Raw genomic sequence first — 27,087 nt, 5'->3', positions numbered from 1 at the left:
TCAAGCGTTGGTGCTTATGTTTGAGTACCTTGCGGGTTGATATGCATCTGATGCATATGCTAAAGGTGACACCCGGCAACTTTCTCTAGCGTTATACATATAGGCTGAAAGGCCAGGCGGTGTTAAACACTAGAACCAATAATTGTAAAAATGAAACGTTGTTTATGATGTCTGACGGAGTGGACATAAATCCAGTTAGTTGCATTTTATTAATAATAATAAAAAAGGTTGTACCTTTACATTCTGTCAGCCTCATGGCAAAATGTGTAAAATAACATGAGATTAGCAATTTTGGCTCATGAGTGCTACTTTTGGAACTACTGGCGAAAAAGTATACAAGAGTATAGGAGGATCTCTTTAAACTGAAGAGTTGCACAAACAGGAGAGACAGTTTTATCTCACATACAGGAGAACTCCCATCTGTCAAGTGTTATTTCACTTTAGTCTTGACTTGATGCTACATGCTGTGTGTGCTTACTTAGAAAACATCCTTATCTAGAGTGGTTTATGCAATTCAAAGAAGTCGTACATTTGTTCAGCAAGGCATTAGTTTGTGTACTTTAGAATTTTGTGCTGGGGCCCTGTGGTTGTTGGACAGATACTCAAAATGTTGTACATTTGTGTGTCTGTGCTGCCTATTCAAAGGGAGGAAGCTGATGTCATTGATTTGGAAGGATTCAAGGAAACCATTTTCTCCAACTGACACCTGAGTAGTTGAGGTCATCCACCTCCGTACCCCCCCCCACCTCCCACCCCTTCATTGGTGTCAGTGGGAAAATGCCAACATTATGCAACAGCTAGCCAGCCCTGAGAAGAGGCTTTTCTTCCATTGTGCTGGTTTGTTCAGAAAGCCCTGGGTCCATGAGTAACCCGCCTAGCGACTCCCCTTCTGGAGCGTCTCTGTGTGGAGAGTCCTCTTCAGAGTAATCCATTACACCTGGTGATTCAGAGGAGAAGATTACCGGCAGTCTGTGCTTGGTTTAGACCGGTCCAAGTTATCTATCTGGCTGCAAGAGTAATTCTGTTAATGCCCAGTCACATGGACTAGGCCTGGGTTCTCCCTCTGCTTCTAAAGCTGTCCTCACTGGGCTGGTGGCAGCACCGCCTTCGGCTAATCCACTGTTCCTGGCAATATTGATCACATATAGTTTTCCAGGGGTTTTGAAGGAGTTTTCCACCTAGAGATCAGTTGACTAGCAAGTAGCCTGTTGGTTAGGTATCACAGAGCTCTTCCTGTTGACGAGTAGATGGTGTTATGTGTCCTAGGGCTCTTGCCTTTTGTCTATGTCAGTAAATCCTCTCAGATTAGTTGAATGACGTGTGTGTGTGTAAGTGTTAGAGAAAAGAGGAGTCTACCTCAAACCATAACATAGGCCTAATACAGACTCCTCAACTCTTTCTAAAGTTTTTCCTTCCTAACCCGGCCAAGACACACCCTGCTCCATATGTGACACGAGTGGAGTGACTGACAGTAACAGATGGGAATGGAAGTGAGTGACAGGCAGCAGTGGCCAGTCTTAAAGGAGGGAGATGGGCTGGTCCCTCCCCTGAGGTTAATGAGATTTGGGCAGAGCTATGTGTGCCAGGCTCACCGCCCTCCTTGTCCATGCTTGGCCCATGTTAGGAGCTCCATGGCAGCGCTGCCTGGGAGTCAGTTGACTTGTTGGGTGGCATGCAGCCTCTGGCCCCTGCTAGCTAAGGAGATCAAGACATCCATTCTGAAAGTTGCCCAAAGTCCCTCTGTTTTCTTTTGTCTTTTGCAATTGAACAAGTAGCTTTGCTGGTCCCAGAGAAGGGAAGAAAGAAAGCCATTCTCTGAGGTCTTTGATAGCAGGTTTCTGTTGGACAGCAGTATAGGATCCTGGATTAGGATCTTATTTTCCCCTGCTGAAGTGGAAACCTGTTGCTCTGCAGCTGAGAACTAGGACAGACACATTGTTTGGTTGACTTCTTAGAATTGATTGAATAAGGATGGAAAATGTATTTCATGCTGGGGAAGAATTCATGTTGAGAAAATCCAGTCGTATCACTTCCGGCTATACAGTGTTTGTGCGTGTTTGTGTGTGAGAGAGGAGGAGGAGGTTGGATTGTGTGCGAGTCCCTAAGAGAGAGGGAGGAGAGGTAGGACACAGCCCTCTGCCTCAAGCTGTGGTTGGAGACTGTGCGCTGCAGCAAGTCCCCTCAGGCAGGAGCACTCTGACTTTGCTTTTCATCACTGCTTTACTCACACACAGAGGGACGGGGAAAAGTAGGCTATAGATAAATGAAGAGAGAAGGAGGAGTGCCACTACAGCGCAGCAGAAGGCAGCTGCCTACCTACATCACACAGATGAGACCGGACTAAGTAACTGTCAGTCTGTCACCCAGGGATTGGGTCAGGACCTGAAGATATTTCTCTTTACATTCCTTTACTCCGACACTTGGATCCAAAGAAGTGGGCTGTAGACAGGGGTCAGGGAAGAGGCTAGATTTCTCTCCGTCCGGTCAACAGAATGCATCTGGTGGTGGAGTCCTCTCAGGAGGCTGTGCTGAAGATGCTGCCCTATTTTGTGGAGAACGCCGTTCTGACCCAGACCGAGATATGCCGCATGTGAGTTTAGTAGCGTGCTGCTGTGTGGAGTGGGTGGGAAGTTCTGAAACAGTGCCTCATAGATAGATAGATGGAGTGTGTGATCTACAAGAATAGAAATGCTGTTAGATTTCCTAATTTAGCCTAACTTAGTGTGTGGTTCTAAGACAGTGTGTAAAATATACGTCAAACACCTATTTTTCAGTGGCAATTGACGAGACTATAACTGACTAAATAGACCCAGAAAACACGAACTAAACAAAAGTGGTTTTTCATTTCAGTTGACTAAGACGAGACCAAATAATCTCTGTGGCTAAAATCTGACTAAGTGGACTGGACAAGAGTTTTTGGAGAGAGTGAGAGCTTTTCAGTGATGACCACAATTAATATTAGCAGCACAGATGCGCCGCGCAGTTCTGTTCAGTAGTGGGAAGGATGCATCACACCCGACAAACACAGCCTACATCAACTGGTGAGCTGTGGGGAGCAAGCAATGTGTGTGGGTAGACGGGCTCCGCTCCGGCTCCGATTTATACACACCGCACATGCTTCACTTTAGCTAACCAGACACCACCAGCCTTCTAGTAGCTACACAAGCTGCTTTACGAAATAAAAAACAGCATTGAGTTTAATAGTAAAAATAGCAGTTTTTCTCTCCCTTGAGTAGGCTATAGAAAAGTAGTCTGTCTTTTAATTTGTAGTCTCGATCAACCCTCGTACTTTTTCCACTGCATTTCATATACAGGTTCTGTAGCCTAGTCTCCACCTTTTCCTCAGAAAAAAACAGTTTGATTCTAGCTAACGTTAAAAAGACATGACCCATGACCCGCTACGTTTATTTATTTATATTGTGCATTGGTGGGCTGCATTTTACATTCATAAAGCATATCGCGGGCTGTTCAAAAAATAATGGCTACTTGCGGACTGGACGGTTAATCATTTGTTTAGGCTACGCCTTGTTCAGTCATGTTGCCTCATTAGCTAGCTATAGCTAACAACTTGGGGTGCATACAACAGGATGCAACGTTTTGGAACGTTCAGATAGAAATATGCTATGTAGAACGAACATGCCTCTTACATGTTGAATAAGGAATAAAGTCTGCTCTATTCATGGAATTTCTATCTGCAATGAATTTTTCAACTGAACGTGGCCCTGGTAGCCTATATGCAAACATTTGGTGGCACAGAAAGAAAGGAAAGAGATAGCAGACCATTTATTGACAAAATTCCTCTTGCCACTATGCTATATATGACTGGGTAAATAACTTTATTTTGAGCACAGGAGACTTGGGACTCGATTCGGACTCAAGGTTTAGTGACTCGACTACATCATTGGGTGAAACAGTCATTAGCCCCCGTTCTACTTTTGGACATCAATGTGGCTCTGGCGTCTGTGGAACGTTGATAACAATGGCAATGACTTGACGGTGTGATGGAGGTGTGCAACCCATACTACTTTGCCAATAGCCTACTTTGCGGCACCATCTTGTGATTGTGCTACTCTCTCTCTCTCTCTCGCTCTCTCTGCGCTTGTGTGTGTCTGTTTGTTTTGTATGTAATGTGCAATATCTATGTATGCTGAATTAGGAATTTACATGGCCAGATAATTCTTATATAATGTAATATTATTCTTATGTTTGTCATATTTCCGCTGTTGGGAAGAGAATAGGATGTTATGCAGAAAAATATGTTGGTAGGACAAGGCTATGTATGTTTGTGCACATGGAAGATTTAGCTTTACTATATTTTATTTTTATTTTTTATTTCACCTTTATTTAACCAGGTAGGCCAGTTGAGAACAAGTTCTCATTTACAACTGCGACCTGGCCAAGATAAAGCAAAGCAGTGCGATAAAAACAACAACACAGTGTTACATATGGGGTAAACAAAACATAAAGTCAAAAATACAACAGAAAATATATATACAGTGTGTGTGAATGTAGTAAGTTATGGAGGTAAGGCAATAAATAGGCCATAGTGCAAAATAGTTACAATTTCGTATTAACACTGGAATGATAGATGTGCAAAAGATTATGTGCGAATAGAGATAATGGGGTGCAAATTAGCAAAATAAATAACAATATGGGGATGAGGTAGTTGGGTGGGCTAATTTCAGAAAGGTTGTGTACAGGTGCAGTGATCGGTAAGCTGCTCTGACAACTGACGCTTAAAGTTAGTGAGGGAGATAAGAGTCTCCAGTTTCAGAGATTTTTGCAGTTCGTTCCAGTCATTGGCAGCAGAGAACTGGAAGGAATGGCGGCCAAAGGAGGTGTTGGCTTTGGGGATGACCAGTGAGATATACCTGCTGGAGTGCAGACTACGGGTGGGTGTTGCTATGGTGACCAGTGAGCTAAGATAAGATGGGGATTTGCCTAGCAGTGATTTATAGATGACCTGGAGCCAGTGTGTTTGGCGACGAATATGTAGTGAGGGCCAGCCAACAAGAGCGTACAGGTCACAATGGTGGGTAGTATATGGGGCTTTGGGTGACAAAACGGATGGCACTGTGATAGACTACATCCAATTTGCTGAGTAGGGTGTTGGAGGCTATTTTGTAAATGACATCGACGAAGTCAAGGATCGGTAGGATAGTCAGATTTACGAGGGCATGTTTGGCAGCATGAGTGAAGGAGGCTTTGTTTTGAAATAGGAAGCCGATTCTAGATCTAACTTTTGATTGGAGATGCTTAATGTGAGTCTGGAAGGAGAGTTTACAGTCTAACCAGACACCTAGGTATTTGTAGTTGTCCACATACTCTAGGTCAGACCCTCCGAGAGTAGTGATTCTAGTCGGGTGGGCGGGTGCAAGCAGCGTTCGGTTGAAGTGCATGCATTTAGTTTTACTAGTGTTTAAGAGCAGTTGGAGGCTACGGAAGGAGTGTTGTATGGCATTGAAGCTCGTTTGGAGGTTTTTTAACACAGTGTCCAATGAAGGGCCAGATGTATACAAAATGGTGTCGTCCGCATAGAGGTGGATCCGAGCGTCACCAGCAGCAAGAGCGACATCATTGATATACACAGAGAATAGAGTCGGCCCGAGAATTGAACCCTGTGGCACGCCCATAGAGACGGCCAGAGGTCCAGACAACAGGCCCTCCGATTTGACACATTGAACTCTATCTGAGAAGTAGTTGGTGAACCAGGCGAGGCAGTCATTAGAGAAACCAAGGCTATTTAGTCTGCCAATAAGAATGCGGTGGTTGACCGAGTCGAAAGCCTTGGCCAGGTCGATGAAGACAGCTGCGCAGTACTGTCTTTTATCGATCGCGTTTATAATATAGTTTAGGACCTTGAGCGTGGCTGAATTGCACCCATGACCAGCTCGGAAACCGGATTGCATAGCGGAGAAGGTACGGTGGGATTCGAAATGGTCGGTGATCTGTTTGTTAACTTGGCTTTCAAATACTTTCGAAAGGCAGGGCAGGATGGATATAGGTCTATAACAGTTAGGATCTAGAGTGTCACCCCCTTTGAAGAGGGGGATGACCGCGGCAGCTTTCCAATCTCTGGGGATCTCAGACGTTACGAAAGAGAGGTTGAACAGGCTAGTAATAGGGGTTGCGACAATTTCGGTGGCTAATTTTAAAAAGAAAGGGTCCAGATTGTCTAGCCCAGCTGATTTGTAGGGGTCCAGATTTTTTAGCTCTTTCAGAACATCAGCTGTCTGAATTTGTGTGAAGGAGAAGCAGGGGGGGCATGGGCAAGTTGCAGCGGAGGGTGCAGAGCTGGTGGCCAGGGTAGTGGTAGCCAGGTGGAAAGCATGGCCAGCCGTAGCAAAATGCTTGTTGAAATTCTCGATTATTGTAGATTTATCGGTGGTGACAGTGTTTCCTAGCCTCAGTGCAGTGGGCAGTTGGGAGGAGGTGCTCTTATTTTCCATGGACTTTACAGTGTCCCAAAACTTTTTGGAGTTAGTGCTACAGGATGCAAATTTCTGTTTGAAAAAGCTAGCCTTTGCTTTCCTAACTGATTGTATAAATTGGTTCCTGACTTCCCTAAAAAGTTGCATATCGCGGGGGCTGTTCGATGCTAATGCAGTACGCCACAGGATGATTTTGTGCTGGTCAAGGGAAGTCAAGTCTGAGGAGAACCAGGGGCTAGATCTGTTCTTAGTTCTACATTTTTTGAATGGGGCATGCTTATTTAAGATTGAGAGGAAAGCACTTTTAAAGGACAACCAGGCATCCTCTACTGACGGAATGAGGTCAATATCCATCCAGGATACCCGGGCCAGGTCAATTAGAAAGGCCTGCTCGCTGAAGTGTTTTAGGGAGCGTTTGACAGTGATGAGGGGTGGTCGTTTGATCGCAGACCCATTACGGACGCAGGCAATAAGGCAGTGATTGCTGAAATCCTGGTTGAAGACAGCGGAGGTGTATTTAGAGGGTAAATTTGTCAGGATGATATCTATGAGGGTGCCCATGTTTACAGATTTAGGGTTGTACCTGGTAGGTTCGTTGATAATTTGTGTGAGATTGAGGGCATCTAGTTTAGATTGTAGGTTGGCCGGGGTGTTAAGCATATCCCAGTTTAGGTCACCAAGCAGTACGAACTCTGAGGATAGATGGGGGGCAATCAGTTCACATATGGTGTCCAGGGAACAGCTCGGGGATAAGGGGGGTCTGTAGCAAGCGGCAACAGTGAAAGACTTATTTCTGGAAAGGTGGATTTTTAGCAGTAGAAGCTCAAACTGTTTGGGCACAGACTTGGATAGTACGATAGAGCTCTGCAGGCTATCTCTACAGTAGATTGCAACCCCACCCCCCCTTTGGCAGTTCTATCGAGACTGAAAATGTTGTAGTTGGGGATGGACATTTCTGAATTTTTGGTGGCCTTCCTAAGCCAGGATTCAGACACTGCTAGAACATCAGGGTTGGCGGAGTGTGCTAGCGCAGTGAATAACTCAAACTTAGGAAGGAGGCTTCGGATATTAACGTGCAAGAAACCAAGGCTTTTACGTTTATAAGTTAAGAAGCCAATACAAATGTGATATGACTAAAATGAAAGGGCATTTAGTTGACTAAAATGGCCCACTCTTTTCGTCATTTTGACACTAACTAGACTAAATCATTATTCAAATGACAAAAATGTGACTAAATGTGACACTCAAAAAAATTGGGGTCCCAAATTAATACTGGTCCGATCAAGTTCATGCACATTACAAGCCTGATACTAATAGTAGTCATACATTGGTGATTGTATGAATTCTGCTCATTCAGAATCAAGAACCGGTATTTCCTGTCCTAGAAGAATAGGTACTCCAAGACATCATTGAGGCTATTTGGCAAGTCTCTGTGTTGCTGTCTTTGTTAGCTGTGATAGCAGATATAATTTTAGCCCTGGTGTTAGTGGAGAGGCTGATAGCAGGGTGCTGGAGGCTCGGAGACACCAGAGCAGAGGCTAGTTAATTAGACTGTCTGAGTGTGGTTCATGGTGGTGGACGTGGGGCTGGTGATTTACATGACCGGAGAGAAAGATTCACGTTCAACACATCCTCCGGTTTCTCACTGTGGTTTCTCACTGTGGTTTCTCACTGTGTTTTACTCATGCAGCCTATTTCAATTGATCATACAGCAGTGTACAGTGCGTTCGGAAAGTATTCAGACCGTTTACTTTTTCCATATTTTGTTATGTTACAGCCTTATTCTAAAATTGATTAAATTAAATGTTTTCCTCATCAATCTACACACAATACCCCATAATGACAAAGCGAAAACAGGTTTTTAGACATTTTGGCAAATGTATTAAAAAGAAAAAACAGAAATACCTTATTTACATAAGTATTCAGACCCTTTTCTATGGGACTCGAAATTGTGCTCAGGTCCATCCTTTCCATTGATCATCCTTGAGATGTTTCTACAACTTGATTTGGAGTCCACCTGTGGTAAATTCAATTGATTGGACATGATTTGGAAAGGCACACACCTGTCTATAGCCCACAGTTGACAGTGCATGTCAGAGCAAAAACCAAGCCATGAGGTCGAAGGAATTGTCCGTAGGGCTCCGAGACAGGATTGTGTCGAGGCACAGATCTGGGGAAGTGTACCAAAACATTTCTGCAGCATTGGAGGTCGCCAAGAACACAGTGGCCTCCATCATTCTTAAATGGAAGAAGTTTGGAACCACCAAGACTCTTCATAGAGCTGGCTGCCCGCCCAAACGGCGCAATCGGGGGAGAAGGCCTTGGTCAAGGAGGTGACCAAGAACCTGATGATCACTCTGACAGAGCTCCAGAGTTCCTCTGTGGAGATGGGAGAACCTTCTCCACAGCACTCCATCAATCAGGCCTTTATGGTAGAGTGGACAGTCGTAAGCGACTCTTCAGTAAAAGGCACATGACAGCCCGCTTGGAGTATGCCAAAAGGCACCTAAAGGAAACAACAAGATTCTCTGGTCTGATGAAACCAAGATTGAACTCTTTGGCCTGAATGCCAAGCGTCACGTCTGGATGAAACCTGGCACCATCCCTACGGTGAAACATGGTGGTGGCAGCATCATGCTGTGGGGATGTTTTTCAGCGGCAGGGACTGGGAGACTAGTCAGGATCGAGGGAAAGAAGAACGGAGCAAAGTACAGAGATCCTTAATGAAAAACTGCTACAGAGTGCTCAGGACCTCAGACTGGGGCGAAGGTTCACCTTCCAACAGGACAACGACCCTAAGCACACAGCCAAGACAACACAGGACTGGCTTCGGGACAAGTTTCTGAATGTCCTTGAGTTGCCCAGCCAGAGCCTGGACTTGAACCCGATCTAACATCTCTGGAGAGACCTGAAAATAGCTGTGCAGCAACGCTCCCCATCCAACCTGATAGAGCTAAAGACGAGAAACTCCCAAAATACAGGTGTGCCAAGCTTGTAGCGTCATACCCAAGAAGAATCGAGGCTGTAATCGATGCCAAAGGTGCTTGAACAAAGTACTAAGTAAAGGGTCTGAACACTTATGTAAATGTGGTATTTCAGTCAGATTGTTCTGAAATATTTTCTATAGTTAGAAACGGATAAGATTAGCATTCCTGCAACATTTTGTTGAAATATAATTTGATCTCATAGAAATTAAGCTAATTTATTACATCCAAATTGTCAATTTTAATTGATAAAATTCATATAATATTCAATAAATATAGTTCCTAACATCCGATTTGGATCTAACTTTTTTCAAACAATGAGTAAGACATGAGGAATCCAAATAAATGGCCAAAAGCCACACACGGACCCCACGCTAATCCCACCCCAAGAACAGAGACTTGCCAAATAGCCTCAATGATCCCTTGGAGTACCTATTCTTCTAGGACAGGAAAGACAGGCTCTTGATTCTGGATGAGGAATCCAAAGAAATGGTCAAAAGCCACACATGGACCCCCCGTACCCCACGCAAATCCCACCCCAAGAACAAGTACACTACTGTTCAAAAGTTTGGGGTCATTTAGAAATGTCCTTGTTTTCGAAAGAAAAGCAATTTTTTTGTCCCTTAAAATAACATCAAATTGATCAGAAATACAGTGTAGACATGGTTAATGTTGTAAATGGCTATTGTAGCTGGAAACGGCTGATTTTTAATGGAATATCTACATAGGCATACAGAGGCCCATTATCAGCAACCATCAGTCCTGTGTTCCAATGGCACGTTGTGTTTGCTAATCCAAGTTTATCATTTAAAAAGGCTAATTGATCATTAGAAAACCCTTTTGCAATTATGTTAGCACAGCTGAAAACTGTTGTGCTGATTAAAGAAGCAATAAAACTGGCCTTCTTGAGACTAGTTGAGTATCTGGAGCATCAGCTATTGTGGGTTTGATTACAGGCTATAAATGGCCAGAAACAAATAACTTTCTTCTGAAACTCTTCAGTCTATTCTTGTTCTGAGAAATGAAGGCTATTCCATGCGAGAAATTGCCAAGAAACTGAAGATCTCGTACAACGCTTTGAACTACTCCCTTCACGGAACAGCACAAACTGGCTCTAACCAGAATAGAAAGAGGAATGGGAGGCCCCGGTGCACAACTGAGCAAGAGGACAAATACATTAGTGTCTAGTTTGTGAAACAGGCGCTTCACAGGTCCTAAACTGGCAGCTTCATTAAATAGTACCCGCAAAACACCAGTCTCAACGTCAACAGTGAAGAGGTGACTCCGGGATGCTGAGCTTGTAGGCAGAGTTGCAAAGAAAAATACATATATCTCAGACTGGCCAATAAAAAGAAACGATTAAGAAGGGAAGTCTGAGATATGGCTTTCTCGCATGGAATAGCCTTAATTTCTCAGAACAAGAATAGACTGAAGAGTTTCAGAAGAAAGTTATTTGTTTCTGACCATTTTGAGCCTGTAATCGAACCCACAATTGCTGATGTTCCAGATACTCAACTAGTCTCAAGAAGGCCAGTTTTATTGCTTCTTTAATCAGCACAACAGTTTTCAGCTGTGCTAACAGAATTGCAAAATGGTTTTCTAATGATCAATTAGCCTTTTAAAATGACAAACTTGGATTAGCAAACACAATGTGCCATTGGAACACAGGACTAATGGTTGCTGATAATGGGCCTTTGTACGCCGATGTAAAAATCAGCCGTTTCCAACTACAATAGCCATTTACAACATTAACAATGTCTACACTGTATTTCTGATCAATTTGATATTTTAATGGACAAAAAATGTGCCTTTCTTTCGAAAACAAGGACATTTCTAAGTGACCCCAAACTTTTGAACGGTAGTGTATATAGTATCAGTTTTCCATGTCTGACAAGTAGTATGGAGCTGCAGCTCGGAGTATTGTTTCTTCATCCTATGTAATGTATTCCCAGTGAATTTTGTGATTAATTTTTTTCTCTTCCCCTGTTAGGATGGGACATAAACCTATCAATGTCAATGACTAATTTCTCTGAACAGGGGGAAAAAACAACCCCAAATTCACTGGTAATACATTACATAGGATGAAGAAACAATACTCCGAAACAATACTCTGAGCCGCAGCTGCTCCATACTACTTGTCAGAACTGATACTATATACTCGTTGTTGGGGTGGGATTGGCATGGGGTGTGGGGGATTCGTGGGTGGCTTTTGACCATTTGTTTGGGTTCGTCATGTCTAACTCATTGTTTGATAAAAGTTTGGTCCAAATCGGTTGTTAGGTACTATATTTATTGAATATTATATGAATCCTATAAATTAAAATGGCCGATATGGGTGCAATCAATTAGATGAATTCCTCAGAGAGCAAATTATATTTCAACAAAATAATGTTGCAGGAATGCTAATGCTATCTGTTTCTAACAACACAAACGATTTCAGAACAATCTGAGATGGTGGGTGTCAAAACCCTCTTTCTTGAGGGTGGAATGACCCAACAGGGAGGAGAGAAACAACAAGCCAAAGTGAAACAAAAGCTCTTGTGATTAGCGGCCGGCCACTCCTATGGGCCCGTCACTGGGGAACGCTGTCTCTGTGGTGGGGGTGGGGGGCACAAAGCAGAGCCTGTTTCGGTGTTATCGAATGCTTGGGCCAGGCCTCCTCCTCCTCTAGCCTGGAAACAGGAAGTCCAGTCAGGGACAGACAATTGGGGAGGGGGGTGGTGGAAGGACTCAGGGATGGTTCTTGACCCTTACTGGGCTGAGATATGTGACCCCTGAATGTTTAGGCTTAACTCCCTTTTAAGCCAGAATTTTTGCCATGGGTTGCTCGGATGACGTTATTGTCTTACCTGAAATTTAACATGCGCCGGCTCTGGTGTTGTCTAGTTTTCCTGTTTTTGTTCCTGTCGCTCTCATCACACCTGTACTTTCCAATGACATGCCTGTTTGCTAGACTGCACATACAGGGTACATTGGGTATGTGTTCCGCCCTGCTGTCAGGTGGATTTACGAGCCTGGAGAGAGACTCATTCTGTAAGCACAGTGAAAGGGAATAATTGGAGCTAGCATAGAAAACAGCTTCAGCCCTCACTTTGTCTTTCACCACCACCATGCCATATTAGTTATGTCACCTGCAGAATGCACAGGAACCCAACGAGAGGTTGGACATAATAGCGTAGACAGGTGAGACTTTTAAATGGCGTGTGTAGCTCAGAGGAATGCATTACAAACTACTGCAGCTAATTATTCAGTCTGTTTTGCATTTGGCCGGGCCACCAGAGACCTGACGGATCCCATCAGGATGCAGCAGCTTATGCAGGACAGGGGAAAAGGCCAGATAAGCTTGATTCATAGCTGCTGTAGGTTGAGGCTCCGGCTCCCTCTTAAACTTGGCTTACTCCTGGACTTTTACAATTGGGTTTAGTGGCTGAAATACTGGGTGCTTGTCTGGGCCTCCTGACCTGAAGCCCTATATTAAACGCTTCTCTTATCTGTCTGGTCCCAGGTACGACTTACCTTCTCTCCCTATCTTCACTTTCTCTGTAACATAGGGCTGTAGAAGGTGCAATGATTCTGTTATAGAATTAGAACAGTTTGACTCACATATCACAGTGCTGAACTGTGAGTGACCATGTGGCTCAGTCTGCCCACATTGTTGCATGATCCAGTTTCTAACGGCTCTCTCCATCTGTTGTTTTTCTAGCCTGAGTGAGAGTTTCTTCATGGTGAAGGGTGCCGCCCTCTTCCTGCAGCAGGGCAGCAGTCCTCAGGGCCATAAAGTACAACCCCACCACAAACATGCAGGTGAGTACCTACCACACAACCACAGGACAGGACCACATGAGCTGCCATTCAAAGTGGCTAAATGGTCCCAAGACTCAGACTTTTTGACTTCATTACTCTGTCCATCTTACAGACAGTGTTGTTGTGGTTGTTTTGTCTGGTACTTTGTTGTGTAGTCTGATGGGTCTCTACTTTCTACCTGTTCTCCTGGAAAACATAAGTGCACTTGAGTTGAGGTGTCTGGCTGATTATTAGCATGTTCCAGACGTGTGTAGCTTAGGCAGATTAGTGGTTAAGTAGGCCTACAATAGGCTATGTGGCTGCTGGTAGTGTTCAGTGGCAGGCCTACTTGTGTTCCGTATCAATCAAAGCAGGACACTGAGCGTTTGTCTTCTGGCAGTCATCAATGTTGTAGTCATGTATCCGAGAGTCTGTTCAAAGCTTCAACGTCATGAAATCCATATGGTATACCATATATAGGTCCTAGAATAAAAAGGGTATAAGAGGTTTTAGTGTTTAGCCATAATGTTAAGGATGATATTTCAGGTGTGATTCTGAGGCAAAGGTTTTAATTGGTTAAAAACAAGATCCTGCAGCTGTTAGGGAGAGCTTAGCATGCACTCTCAATATCACAGAGAACCATGGATATTTTTTTCTCCCCTTTACTAACTGTTGTTCAAGTTTTACTCTGAGCCTTTAATTTCCTAATTTGAGTCCAATTCATTTCTCATTCCCCATGTTTAAGTGAATTCAATAGGAATTTGGAATGGTTTGCGTCACCAAGTGAATTGACTAAACTTCAGGTCATTCAGGATTGGCTGCTAGCCCACATGAAGTGTTTGCGTTGGTAGGGAGTTACTGGAGGATGCAGTCATGTGTTTCTTATAGAGGAAGTACTGCCTGTGGAAAATTCATTGGCCAGTTTTATTTAGGGTCTTTGCTGTGGGACAGAATGTTTTCAAATAGGATAATCTCTAAAGCTTGGCCTTTGGGCAACGTATTGGCCTGTAGCCCGCTGCTAGTGAACATTGTGCCGTATTGTAGTTAGAATACTTAGCGGTGCCCTCCGGTTGTGAGCTGACTGATTTCTGATCCACACTGTGCAGTCCCTTCTGTCTGAGTAAATAACCATTGTTGGCCACAATCTTGCCTGGCCACAATATTTTGTCAAAGCTGTAACAGTGGCGGGAGATATCTAATGAAAACACTGCCTAGTGAAAAACTTGCAGAACTGCCAGCACATAAAGAAAGATGCCTGCATGTCAACTGAATTTGGCCTCAACCAAACCAAATACAGAGATTAGCATTTGTCTCAGTAGATTTGTTTCTAGATCTAACAGTAAGACTGAGCATCTGAACTTGGCTGAGCTGAGGAGAACTCCAATAGCCCCTGGCTGTTTTGACCCAGAACAGTTGCAAAGTAAAGTACTAACCTACTAATACATGTAAATGAATATATGTCTGAACGTGTCTTTAATATGTGTTTGAACGTACCATGAAGCAGAGGAGCAGGGGAACATGCCCAGAGCCAGCGTGGCGCAGACAGCTGTAATTAAAGCTGCCCAGGAGGAGAGGACATAGTTTGTTTGCCAGTTGTCGGAACACCTTGACTGACACATACTTGGCTGCCCCTCTCTACTCATCATCACTGCAGTGGTTAGGCTTGTCATTTAACCCCTTGTTATCCAGTAGCCCCCTCTTTGGCTCTCTGCGTCCCAAATGTCTCCCTAAGCCCTATTTAGTGCACTACTTTTGACCAGGGCCCATTGGGCTCTGGTTAAATGTAGTGCACTATATATGGAATGCGGTGCTATTTGGTACGTAACCTTTCTCTCACCCCACTTCCTCAGGGGAACTTGCATTTAGTCTGGCATGATCGGCTCAAAACATTCCAATATGACAAGGCAGAAGCAGTTTTTAGGTGTGGTTTTATGGTTAGCTGAGGCTGAGTTGTGGGTGATCAATTTGTAGATGACAAGCAGGAAAGCGTCTTTGGCTTGTTGCATGACACTAGCCCATTGTGCCTGCACTTACTCAATCACTCAACAATGGAGTACATTTAAGATGTCATGTAGTATGATGAGTGTTCAGTTTCAAATGTCAAGATTTGTTTTATAGGACTAATCACATAAAACCATGCTATCTGATAATGACACTGACCGACCAGGTGTTGTCATGGTTGTTGTTTAGTATTTATGTTTTATGTTCTTCTCTCTCAACAGGAGACTTACCTCAGCACCTGCAGGTGATGATCAACATTCTTCGCTCGGAGGACCGAATCAAACTGGTAAGAGACGCACGCACGCACGTGCAGTGACTAACCACCTGGCACCATGACATAGGCAACCTGCCTGAATACTTTTTATTGTGTACTTAAGACATGTTTGCTCACTGTAATTATTAGCTCATGAGAACATGTTTGAGCGCGCACAGGAGAGCATTACCAAGTGTTTCCATGGTTTCTGTGAAATGGAGAGTTAGTTTATGTTACCTACCACTATGTTCTCACACTCCATTGGAATGATGCCTCCCATGTATTTACAAACTGTTTTTGAATGATAGAAATTGCTTTAGAGGATTGGAATGTACGTGTGTGTGTGTAATGGTTGGACTGTATGGGTGTTAGGCTCATTTGCCCAGGGTCAGTCTGTGTGTACCATCAATGTTCAGAGTCAATTTGTATTACCTTAGCAGATTGACATGTTGGGAGAGGTGGATGGACATGTAGCAGCCTAGTTGTTTGTGAAATAATTGATGAACCTGTCATGTCCTCTGGAACAGGCAGTGCGGTTGGAGAGTGCCTGGTCAGACAGAGTGCGCTACATGGTGGTGGTGTACACCAGCGGACGACAGGACACAGAGGAGAACATCCTGCTAGGAATAGACTTCAGCAACAAGGACAGGTGTGTATGGGTCTGGGCCAGCTCGCGTGTTTGGGCCTCCTCACTTGCTATGGTCATCATTGATGCAGATGTTAGACCCTTGATGTAGCAGTATCTCCATTTGAAGTTGTTTTGGAACGTAAAACCAGATGTTGTGTTGATCTGCTGGGAACGTGTCTGTGTGTTGTTCCCAGCAAAAGCTGCTCCGTTGGCATGGTGCTACCTCTGTGGAGTGACACCAAGATCCATCTGGATGGCGATGGGTGAGTGAGTCCCCCATAGAGATACAAGTATTCTATATCTGTGTCCCATCAGTCAGACAGCAGCCCCCTGCTGGCCATTCAGGGGAGAAACAGCTCTTTGGTTAAAACTGTAATACATTTACATTTCAGTAATTTAGCAGACGCTCTTATCCAGAGCGACTTACAGTTAGTGAGTGCATACATTTTTCATACTGGCCCCCCGTGGGAATCGAACCCACAACCCTGGCGTTGCAAGCGCCATGCTCTACCAACAACCCTGGCGTTGCAAGCGCCATGCTCTACCAACTGAGCTACAGGAGGCACTATAACTTGAATACCGGTACAGAAAAGGATACTGAGCTCAGCACACATATCATCTTCTCCTTTCACACAGCCTAATGTACTAAAATGACTTTGACCTCCACTTGTGTTTTGATAGAACCAGTTATGTTGTAGTAGTGGTTACTGGGTGTTAATCAGTGTGTGATCAGGGGAGAGTCATCGCCTGTCTTGTCTCCTTCAGGGGTTTCAGTGTGAACACAGTGAGCCGGAATCATGTCTTCAAACCTGTGTCTGTACAGGCCATGTGGTGAGTAGACAACCCTAGGAATGACTGCTTAATACATTGTTGTTAATGAAGCAATCCCACATCAATGAATTAGCTGCTGACTTCATAACAGAACACACTGTTGAGGCATTTCCATACTGACTCACTTTGCCACCTAGTGGTGTAGAGATGCAGGTGCATGCAACAATCAATCAAATGTATTTTAGTTGTCACAAAGTGCTTTACAGATACCCAGCTTAAAATGCATGCCATTCATTCATGTGAATCAGCTCAATACACATTAAAAGCTTATAGGTAGAAAACACTTCACCACATTTCTCCCAGATTAACAATGATGGTTGATTAAAGATAAATTGACCAACTCTGACCAGTGTCTCTTTCTAACCCTTGTCCCAGGTCGGCTCTACAGATCCTCCACAAGGTGTGTGAGGTGTCCCGCAGGTACAACTACTTCCCCGGGGGCATGGCCCTTACCTGGATGGGCTTTTATGAGGGCTGCATCGCCTCGGAGCAGAGCTGCATCAACGAGTGGAACGCCATGAGAGACCTGGAGACCTTGAGGCCTGACTCCCCCACCATGTTTGTCGACAAGTGAGTCAACAGAAATTGCCAATGAATATGAAATAACTACCTCCTCGTCAAACATCTCATTCTAAAATTATTGGCATTAATATGGAGTTGGTCCCCCTTTTCTGCTATAACAGCCTCCAATCTTCTGGGAAGGTTTTCCACTAGACCTTGGAACATTGCTGCGGGGACTTGCTTCCATTCAGCCACAAGCATTATTGAGGTCGGGCACTGATGTTGGCCGATTAGGCCTGGCTCACAGTCGGCATTCCAATTCATCCCAAAGGTGTTCGATGGGGTTGAGGTCAGGGCTCTGTGCAGGCCAGTCTAGTTCTTCCACACCGATCTCGACAAACCTTTTCTGTATGGACCTCGCTTTGTGCACAGGGGCATTGTCATGCTGAAACAGGAAAGGGCCTTACCCAAACTGTTGCCACAAAGTTGGAAGCACAGAAGCACTACAATGTCATTGTATGCTGTAGCGTTAAGACTTCCCTTCACTGGAACTAAGGGGCCTAGCCCGAACCATGAAAAACAGCCCCAGACCATTATTCCTCCACCAAACTTTACAGTTGACATTATGCATTGAGGCAGGTAGCGTTCTCCTGGCATCCGCCAAACCCAGATTAGTCCGTCGGACTGCCAGATGGTGAAGTGTGAGAGAACGCGTTTCCACTGCTCCAGAGTCCAATGGCGGCGAGCTTTACACCACTCCAGCCAACGCTTGGTATTGCGAATGGTGATCTTAGGCTTGTGTGCGGCTGCTTGGCCATGGAAACCCATTTCATGAAGCTCCCAAAGAAAAGTTATTGTGCTGATGTTGCTTCCAGAGGCAGTTTGGAACTCGGTAGTGAGTGTTGCAAACGAGGACAGACGATTTTTACGCGCTTCAGCACTCGGCGGTCCCGTTCTGTGTGTGGCCTACCACTTCATGGCTGAGCCGTTGTTGCTCCTAGACGTTTCCACTTCACAATAACAGCACTTACAGTTGACCGGGGCAGCTCTAGCAGGGCAGAAATTGGACAAATTGACTTGTTGGAAAGGTGGCATCCTATGACAGTGCCACATTGAAAGTCACTGAGCTCTTCAGTAAGGCCATTCTACTGCCAATGTTTGTCTATGGAGATTGCATGGCTGTGTGCTCGATTTTATACACCTGTCAGTAACGGGTGTGGCTGAAATAGCTGAATCCACTAATTTGAAGGGGTGTCCACATACTTTTGTATATATAGTGTATATGAAACGTTTGATGGTGTTGGATGGCTGCTGGTTCTGACTGACCCTTTGACTGAGAGTAGAGTAGTGTGCTGATGAAACCTCTGTGTGTTTGTCTCTGCTGATGCAGGCCCACAGAGAGGGAGCGGACCGAGTGCCTTATCAAAGCCAAACTCCGAAGCATCATGATGTTCCAGGATCTGGAGAACGTCACCTCTAAACAGGTGAACAGAGTGAACTAAATGCACACATTAACTGCGTGCCATCCCTTTATAGTGCGCTACTTTTGACCAGGGCCCACTGAATAGGGTGCCATTTGGGATGCAGTATTAAAAACAAATATATTTTTATTACAGCCTTAAAGTGTAGTCTTCAGTCAATTTCGGTCTGACATTATTTGATACCGTAATCAGTAACATTACAAGGAGAAAGGGTTGAATATAAAATGGTTGGAAGTTGATGACTGTGCTGTCCCCTCAGATCCGAACGGAGCTGGAGCAGCATATGAGCTGTAACCTGATGCAGTACAAGGAGTTCATTGACAATGAGATGCTGCTGATCCTGGGCCAGATGGACAAGGCAGCACTCATCTTTGACCACCTCTACCTGGTTAGTCACCTGGCAACATTTCCCCATCCAGAACTGCTTGGCAATGCTCAAACCCTGGCCTGTTCCCAGATCTGTTTGTGTTCTTGCAAACTCTGTTGTTATCATTGGCATGACAACGAGGGACAAGAAGCACAAACAGACTGGCAATCGGGCTACTCAAACTCTGCTTAATCTGATTGATCGAGTACATTTCCGAGTTTTTCTCATTGGCTGAGATAGGATGATCTATTTGTCTCCGTGAGATTTGGCCTACTGAAGCCATGATATTTGGCTGATACTGCTAGCAGAGAAGTACTCTGGAAGAGCAACATTTGGACAGCCATCACTGTAAATGTCATAACTGTAATATGTTCAGTCTGTCTAACATTTTTCCACATTTGTCTGCAGGGATCTGAATGGAATGCCTCCAATCTGGAGGAGCTTCAGGACACTGGGTAAATGGATCATTTTGCTAGCTTCCAAACATTTAAATTCCATACAAATAATTATTTATTGGCTCATGTCTCCAACGCTTTAATGGACTATTTTTTTTTTTTAGGCACAAAGGTTGAATGAATAAGATTGGTTGTCATGATAAAACCCTACTCTATAAAACAGATTCGTCATTGGTGTGAGTCAGAATATTATGGGATAGTGTCTGTCTGTCTTCATCCAATAACCATCTCCTCACCAGGGTGGGCTATATCCTCAACGTCACCAGGGAGATAGATAACTTCTTCCCAGGAACATTCTCCTACCACAACATACGGGTCTATGACGAAGAGACTACAGACCTGCTGGCCCACTGGAATGAGACCTACAACTTCATCGTTAAAGCAAAGTAAGTCCTGTTAGCCTTGAAACAGGTAAGAGTGAGGGAAGGACAGAGATTGTGAGTAACAGAGCTGATAAAACAAGCTATTCTTTACCATTACACACACCTGTGAAATCCTATTTTTATTCATGCATGTAGATAGGTGGCTCTTGGTCAGAACCACGATGGTAGGAAATGTATCTTCCTGCTGCTTTCACTTGAGGTACAGTAATAGTAGCTTCCAGAGAACTGTGAGTGATTTGACTGGGGTGTAATTAAAGTGACACGAGGCAGTGTGGCACTGTCTGTGACCACGTTGTCCCAGAGAAGGGAGCTGAAGATGGTTACCACTAGCAACCCAAAGGCTGTCATTATCTCTGCCTCAGACAGAATATTTGTCTCAGTGACAGAACTGGCAGATTATTCTAGTCTGATTCTCTTAACTACTCTGCATTCATGTTGTGTTAACCCTACCAGGAAGAACCACTCCAAGTGTCTGGTCCACTGTAAGATGGGCGTCAGCCGCTCGGCCTCCACCGTTATTGCCTACGCCATGAAGGAGTATGGTTGGTCGCTGGAGAAGGCCTACGACTTTGTCAAGCAGAAGAGAAGCATCACACGGCCCAACGCAGGCTTCATGAGACAGCTGGCTGAGTACGAAGGCATCCTGGACGCCAGGTACAGTCACACTACACCCTCTGTAATTACCATAGCCCAGATCATCTAGGGAAGCCCAACAAGGGATCTAAGCACTGGAATACTGCCTTAGGTTATAGATTTTGCTGTATTACATTTTACATTTTAGTCATTTAGCAGACGCTCTTATCCAGAGCGACTTACAGTTAGTGAGTGGATACATTTTCATAACTGTATGTTATGTGTATTATCTTAGTACTTCTCCCATGCTCCTCCTTACCCCCTTTTTGTCCACTTCCAGTAAGCAGCGTCACAACAAGCTGTGGCGTCCCAACCGTCCCGACCCAGAATGCGACCTCCCTGAGGGCCAGCAGGCCCAGTGCTGTGGGAGGGAGGACCCAGATAATCGGACCCCTGAGCCGGGGATGTCCCCCTGCTGTGAGGAGGCTCTGGGGGAGAAGGGGGCGGCACGTCCCCCCTCCCCTTGCAGGATGATCAGTCTGGAAGTGGACCCCGCCTACAACAACTACTACTTTCGCAGGCTGTCTGACTCGGCCCTGGACAGTGACCCCTCCACGCCGGTGCGCGCTCCGCCCCTCCTGGACATGGAGCGGGTCTTCATAGAGATAGAGGACGTGGAGCGGGATGCCCTGCTGGATGACGAGGCCTTTGGGGGGCGAGAAGGCCTGCCGCTGCCCCACTTTGGTCTGGCTGGGGAGGGGACAGCGGCCCAGACTTGCTGCCGAGGACCAGAGCCCCTGGAGGAGCTGCGCCTGCGTCTGGAGTTCAGCACTGTGGAGGAGGAGGATGAGGAGGAGGCGCAGAAAGAGGAGGCAGAGATGGAGGCACTAGCACAGCCAGGAGGAAGAGGGGGGAGTCCAGGACGAGGGGATGGGGAAGGAGAGGTGGAGATGGTTCAGGAAGAGGAGAGAGAGAAGGAGGGCAATGGGCTGGACCTGGTAACCTTGAACCAGAACTCCAACAATAACAACCACTTTAATACCCTGTCCAGACTCAATGTAAGTGTGGAGCGGTTTTCATTATGGTGTCTTCTGTCTATGTAATATACAACCAATTCATATGTATATGTAGTAGCTCATGGTAAATAGATAACTAAACTAGTAAAGAGTAATGGTTATTCTTTGTTTCTGACTTTTTGTTTCCCCTCTGTTTAGGACACTGCTCCTTCCAAACCTGCTCATCCAGTCAAGCCTTCAGCCCTCTCTCGATCAGATGAAAAGCCCAGCCATGGAGTGTATTCACTGATCCAGGACGCCGATCTCTGCCTTAACCCCACACCCCTCCCCAGTGTGCCAAGTGTCTCTGTGGAGGTCCCCAGTTCCACGCTCCCTCTCCCACCCACCTCCCCCGACACACCCTGTTCCCCCAGCCTGCTGAACCCCTGTGGCCCTCTGTGTGACTGTGCCAACTGTGCTGCCCCGCCCTCTACACCTCTACCTGATGCCCAGGACTCCCCCTGCTCTCTGACATCTGAGAACAGGGCTGATATTCTGGAGGGTGAGGGTGAGGAAGGGAAGCTTTTAGGGGTCTCTGAGCCTCTCCCTGTCCCAGAGCTGCTGGGGCTGAGTCTGGAGGAGGAGAGGCCGGTGGTGGCCTGCTGTGTGGCACAGCAGCAAGAGACTCTAGTGCATCTACAAAGGTCAGGGCTGGTCCGCCGGAGGGCAGAAAGGCTGGAGAGGCTGTCAGGTCTGTCCCTGGAGGGGCTTCATCCCCTGGAGTCTCCAGGGGCCAGAGAGGGCCCCCGTCCTGTGGAGGGGAAGTTCTCAGCCTTCCCAGGAGACTTCCCCAAGTCCTCCACACCATGCCCAGTATGCCTAGAGCTGCTGGTGGTTCCTCTTCCTAATGAGACCAATCTGGGTGCAGTGAGATCTGAGGTGCTGAAGCCCACCTCCTCCTCCCACAGCTCCACGCTGACACGTAGCTCCAGCAGTGACAGCATCCGCAGTGTGAGGGGCAAACCCGGCCTGGTGCGCCAGAGGGCTCAGGAGATCGAGACCCGCATGCGGCTGGCCGGCCTCACCGTGCCCTCAAGCCTCAAACGCTCCAACTCACTGGCCAAGCTGGGCAGCCTCAACTTCTCCTCTGAAGACCTGTGCTCTGTCTGCTCCTCGGATGCAGGCACCCTCCTGCTCCACTCTCTTTCCCCAGAGCCAGGCCTAGAATGGGAGTGCCCCTCCACCTCCACCTCTACCTCTACCTCCACCCAGCCCAGAGCACACAGGAACCAGCCCAGCCCAGAGAGAGCACTGCCCAGGGGGGGCAGGAGCTGACAGGAAGGATGGAGGGACATTCCTCCAACCATCCCTCCATCTCCCACTCTGAGCTGGAGAGGGTAACACAGATTTTGGAGAGGGGAGAGGGATAGTCTTAAAAAACAAATGTGTGTATATAGAATTATACATGTATAAATAAACATTTGAATAATATAAATTTATATTAATATATCATATTTAAGAAAAAATAAACAGAATCCAAATATTATACCATAATCCAGATGGTATTTTGGTTAAAGGCTGTTCTTGCATGGAGCTCAATGAATGTGTGTGCAAAGATGAACCTCGTACAGAATACCTGGTCTCCATCAGGACTTTAAAAAGCTATTTTCATTCCTGGTCCTCTGCTTTTCTAGCTGTCCAGAGATCAGAGTTACAGCTTCATCATTATCACCACCACCATATTCATCATTATTATCAATACCACCATATTCCTCATCATCATCACCATCATATGTATACCCTGCCTTCCACACGCAGTGGAGATCACATAGACTTATCATTAAATTTTCTGTTTGCTTTACCGTTGGTTAATGGTACAAATTGTGTTCATTGGCTTAGTTGCTGTCTTAGTCAGAGTTGATAATCAGATTATATTGATTTTGCTCTGTCATTGGGGATAGATCTGCCGAAGTTTCACCATGTGCTGAAACAAAGGGGAGAAGAGGGTGTAGTTGCCCATGCTGTATTTATCACTGCTCATCTATCTTAGCTTCAGTAAACCTTTTTACATAGAGCAATAGGAGACTTACAGAGACCATAAACTTGTTATAACACAAAGCACCATTCATTCAGCGTGCAGTATGTTATTTGGAGAACAATTGCTGTCATGTGATGGATCAAATGTATGTGACAAGTTGTAGGTTGTTACTAACGATGTGATATTAGAAATGTATTTTAAATTATACAAGCATAGAATCCAGCACCTCTGCTTCTGAGCCTGCTTTGTATTTTGGGATTTGAATAAAAAAGTTAATCAAACTGATTATTTTGGGATGAGCCAAATAGATGTCACAAATAATTTTCTAACAATTCAGATCCCAAAATAATCAAATTCAAAACAAAAAGACACTAGCCCTCCCTGCAAGTACTGCAGTATGATTCCACTTCTGTAACAAAAGTAATTCCTCCTTCGATTTCATGCTATAATGTCCTCCAAGCTTCCAACCTTTACCTGTGGCAGAACGTCTAGATATCATTCCAAGAGTCTTCTGGGACCATTCTACCTCTGTGACACCACAGTGATGTGGTGCTTTTAATTTTGTTTAAGTAGTTTTACAGACCCCGCTCCTGTCAGGTGAGAAGTTCACATGCTGTATCGGATCTGTATGGGCTGTATGTTGTATGAAGGGTAGTCCATAGTTGTCTAGTTTATAATCTTAAGTCTGCTGAGCCTCCCATGACTGGACACACAGCCAAACCTCACCTGAGATTCAGCAACAGTACAGTGGGAAAGATATGATGACATAGCCAATGGGGCTGAGAAAGCCATCTTGCAGCTCCTCACTGCCCTCCCTTCCCATTAGCCTGAGTCTAGGCCCTGGTTTACCAGTGTGAGACCGGAGTCCCCTATCAGAACCCTCTTGCGATTTTGCTTTGCTTCTGGATAACTGCTGGCTACACTGAATGCTAATCTTATTCAAACTGCTCTGTGTCCGTTTTATAAGTTGAGCAGAGAACTCACAGGATTCTCTCCCTCTAACTGCTTTTTGATCCACGCTTGTCTGTAATCATGTCCTTTATTGCATCTGAGACTTGGTCTTTGAACTGAGTTGCGCTGCAGAATCAAATTTGTGAGCAGTTGCATTGGGAGTCGTACAAAGTCTTCTTTAGGTTCCAGAGACAGCTTCTCTCTGATCTTTCCTCTGTGGGACTCTGGATGGTCACACCATTCCTTATGCATGAGCCCTCAACATCCATGATGTCATTCCACTTCCATCCTTGTTCTTTCTCTCCCTGTGTCAGTACTGCTGCCCTGAAATTGAATTGAAAATAGTACAAATTCATAATGCAACATCTTGCTACTTTGCCATAGATTTTTTTATTCTGTTTTTTTTTTTCAACAAAAATGTTGCAGTCAAATATTTGCTTTTGAAATGATTTTTTAAGTTCAGTATTTGTGTATGTTTGTGCATGAGTGATTACATGGTTACTGTGAACTATTTATGAGAGAAGTGAAAATACATTTTTAATAGGTTCATATTGCACATGCATTTCTCCCACGTATGAGAGCACATTACGTATTTACTGTATGTAAATATGTATTTACAGTAGTCAATGACGTTATAGAATATACTGCTGTATAGTACTGTATGTATGTGTCTGTTAATATGGCGAGCACAGACTTAGTTCTTCCCAATGACTCCAGTTCCTGTGCGGACACACTGTTTTACTGCAAGCAGTGTCCTTCCAGTTTTAATCACTTATGCTGTGTGTTTGTGTATGTATGTACATATGCTATTTTATCGAAATGACGTGTCAGTTGCCTGTTTTTAGTTTTATTTTTGAAAAGGTTTTGGTTCTATTGGGCATAACCCGAACAGCCACTTATCACAAAAATCTTGACCTCAAAGAAAGTGTTAAATGAGTTGGCACATTGCCTCTGCCTCTGTCATTGTACGTCAAAAGACATGGCTACCATGATACTGTATAAAATGATGTATTTGGTGTGGCACACAGAAACACTGATGTGATGTGCACATACTGTATACAGGACCGCTGTACTGTAGAGATGGCTCTGTCATGTTTCTCCCCAGTTTACACCTTTGCTGCTTCCATTACAGGATAAGGGTTTAGTTGCTGTTGTTCTTTCTTGCTGCACACTAGATCTAGAGAGCAGAGCGATGGATGTGCTTCCCAGGTGCAAGGCCAACATCTCTGGACAGCAGGGCTGTCCTATGGTGTGTGCATCATGTAATATGCACTACGTTTAAAATGTGTGTGGCAATCTGTGTTGTGGGGTGTGTTGTTCACTGTGGTGCCCCTTAACCCCATCTAGGTTGCCATTTTGTGTCTGATGCTGCACACAGTGCGACTGGAGGTTATTAGTGCTATATGAGTGTGTGAGCCGTTAGTCCACCTCCATTTAGGTTTGATTTATGGACACACAGTAGTGCCTTAGCCGTGAGACCAGAGGCATAGAGCTGTGTGGCTGTTGTGTGTGTGTGTGTGTGGTGCAGCCAGTATTGCAGAGGATTTGGATGGTAGGGTTGATACATGATGGGAGTGGGACACTGACGAGGCTTCCCTTCCTCTTTAGTTAGTCGAACAGTGGCCCTGCATTTCTATTCAGTTTTTTCATTGTTGTTTTTTCTAGCGATAGACCAAGGGGTGAAACAGGAATCTGAAGCCTGGTGTTCCTTTTTTAACCTTCTTTGATTTGGAGGGGGAAAATAAAATAAAATCATCTTTCTTATCACATTCACATGTCCATCAGGGTTGCCAAGATGGGGTTTTGATTCCAAACTTGTTAGTGCTCTTTGAAATGTGGGAGAACATCAAAGTTATATCTATGGGTGTTGTCACTAAATAGACAGCATTGAAGCTGTTTAAGATACAAAATGAGAATCATGATTATGTCAATCTTTTATTTGCGTCTGTGATCTGTTACATCTTATGTATTGCACCTTTTGGAGAAACAGAAGAGAGAGACCGTAGGATCATCCGCATACTCACATAGTGTCATACCGATAGATGAGTGTTCATATCACTAATGGTTTATGAAGCTTCTTATAGGCATAAAGTCAAACCAATTTGACAAAGATCACAGCGATAGATTGCTCTCACTGTTTTTTGTTACCATAATTTTTTTTATATTTAAGTATGCAGTGATTTTTGGTACTGTACATTTGCTGTAGTTTGAATGCATATTGCACTTTTTTACATTTGTTAAAATGTACTGTGTGTTTATGAAAATAAACGTTTTTTTCATGCTATCACAGAAGTATGTTTTGTTTTATTCTCAAAAATTGAAAACATGTGGCTTTTGAAAACCATGTCATAACTCAAAACTATTACTGTTGGTCTTTTGAAAAAAAATTATCCACACCCATAGCCTTTGATCTGCTAATTCAGACACACAGT

General features: G+C 44.7%; 1 protein-coding gene across 1 annotated transcript in view; it reads left to right on the top strand.

Moving 5' to 3' along the window:
* The window catches only part of LOC311144758 (protein phosphatase Slingshot homolog 1-like), a gene marked incomplete at its 5' end in the record, with an annotated part of 59,282 nt that extends 36,174 nt beyond the window's left edge, over nucleotides 1-23,108 (top strand). The window contains 13 exons of the mRNA XM_084180859.1: nucleotides 13,119-13,219; nucleotides 15,421-15,485; nucleotides 15,980-16,101; nucleotides 16,275-16,343; nucleotides 16,846-16,911; nucleotides 17,287-17,481; nucleotides 18,803-18,896; nucleotides 19,153-19,281; nucleotides 19,669-19,715; nucleotides 19,955-20,101; nucleotides 20,552-20,752; nucleotides 21,012-21,729; nucleotides 21,886-23,108. Of these exons, the coding sequence (XP_084036985.1) occupies nucleotides 13,119-13,219; nucleotides 15,421-15,485; nucleotides 15,980-16,101; nucleotides 16,275-16,343; nucleotides 16,846-16,911; nucleotides 17,287-17,481; nucleotides 18,803-18,896; nucleotides 19,153-19,281; nucleotides 19,669-19,715; nucleotides 19,955-20,101; nucleotides 20,552-20,752; nucleotides 21,012-21,729; nucleotides 21,886-23,001 (3,070 nt within the window). The 3' untranslated portion in view covers nucleotides 23,002-23,108. The remainder of the gene's footprint in view (nucleotides 1-13,118; nucleotides 13,220-15,420; nucleotides 15,486-15,979; nucleotides 16,102-16,274; nucleotides 16,344-16,845; nucleotides 16,912-17,286; nucleotides 17,482-18,802; nucleotides 18,897-19,152; nucleotides 19,282-19,668; nucleotides 19,716-19,954; nucleotides 20,102-20,551; nucleotides 20,753-21,011; nucleotides 21,730-21,885) is intronic.
* Nucleotides 23,109-27,087: the final 3,979 nt, after the last annotated feature.

This window comes from Coregonus lavaretus (assembly GCF_964263955.1).
Source record: "Coregonus lavaretus genome assembly, chromosome: 17".
Classification (NCBI taxonomy): Eukaryota; Metazoa; Chordata; class Actinopteri; order Salmoniformes; family Salmonidae; genus Coregonus; species Coregonus lavaretus.
Note: the sequence above shows the minus strand (reverse complement) of the source record. Positions and strands in the feature narration are given on the sequence as shown.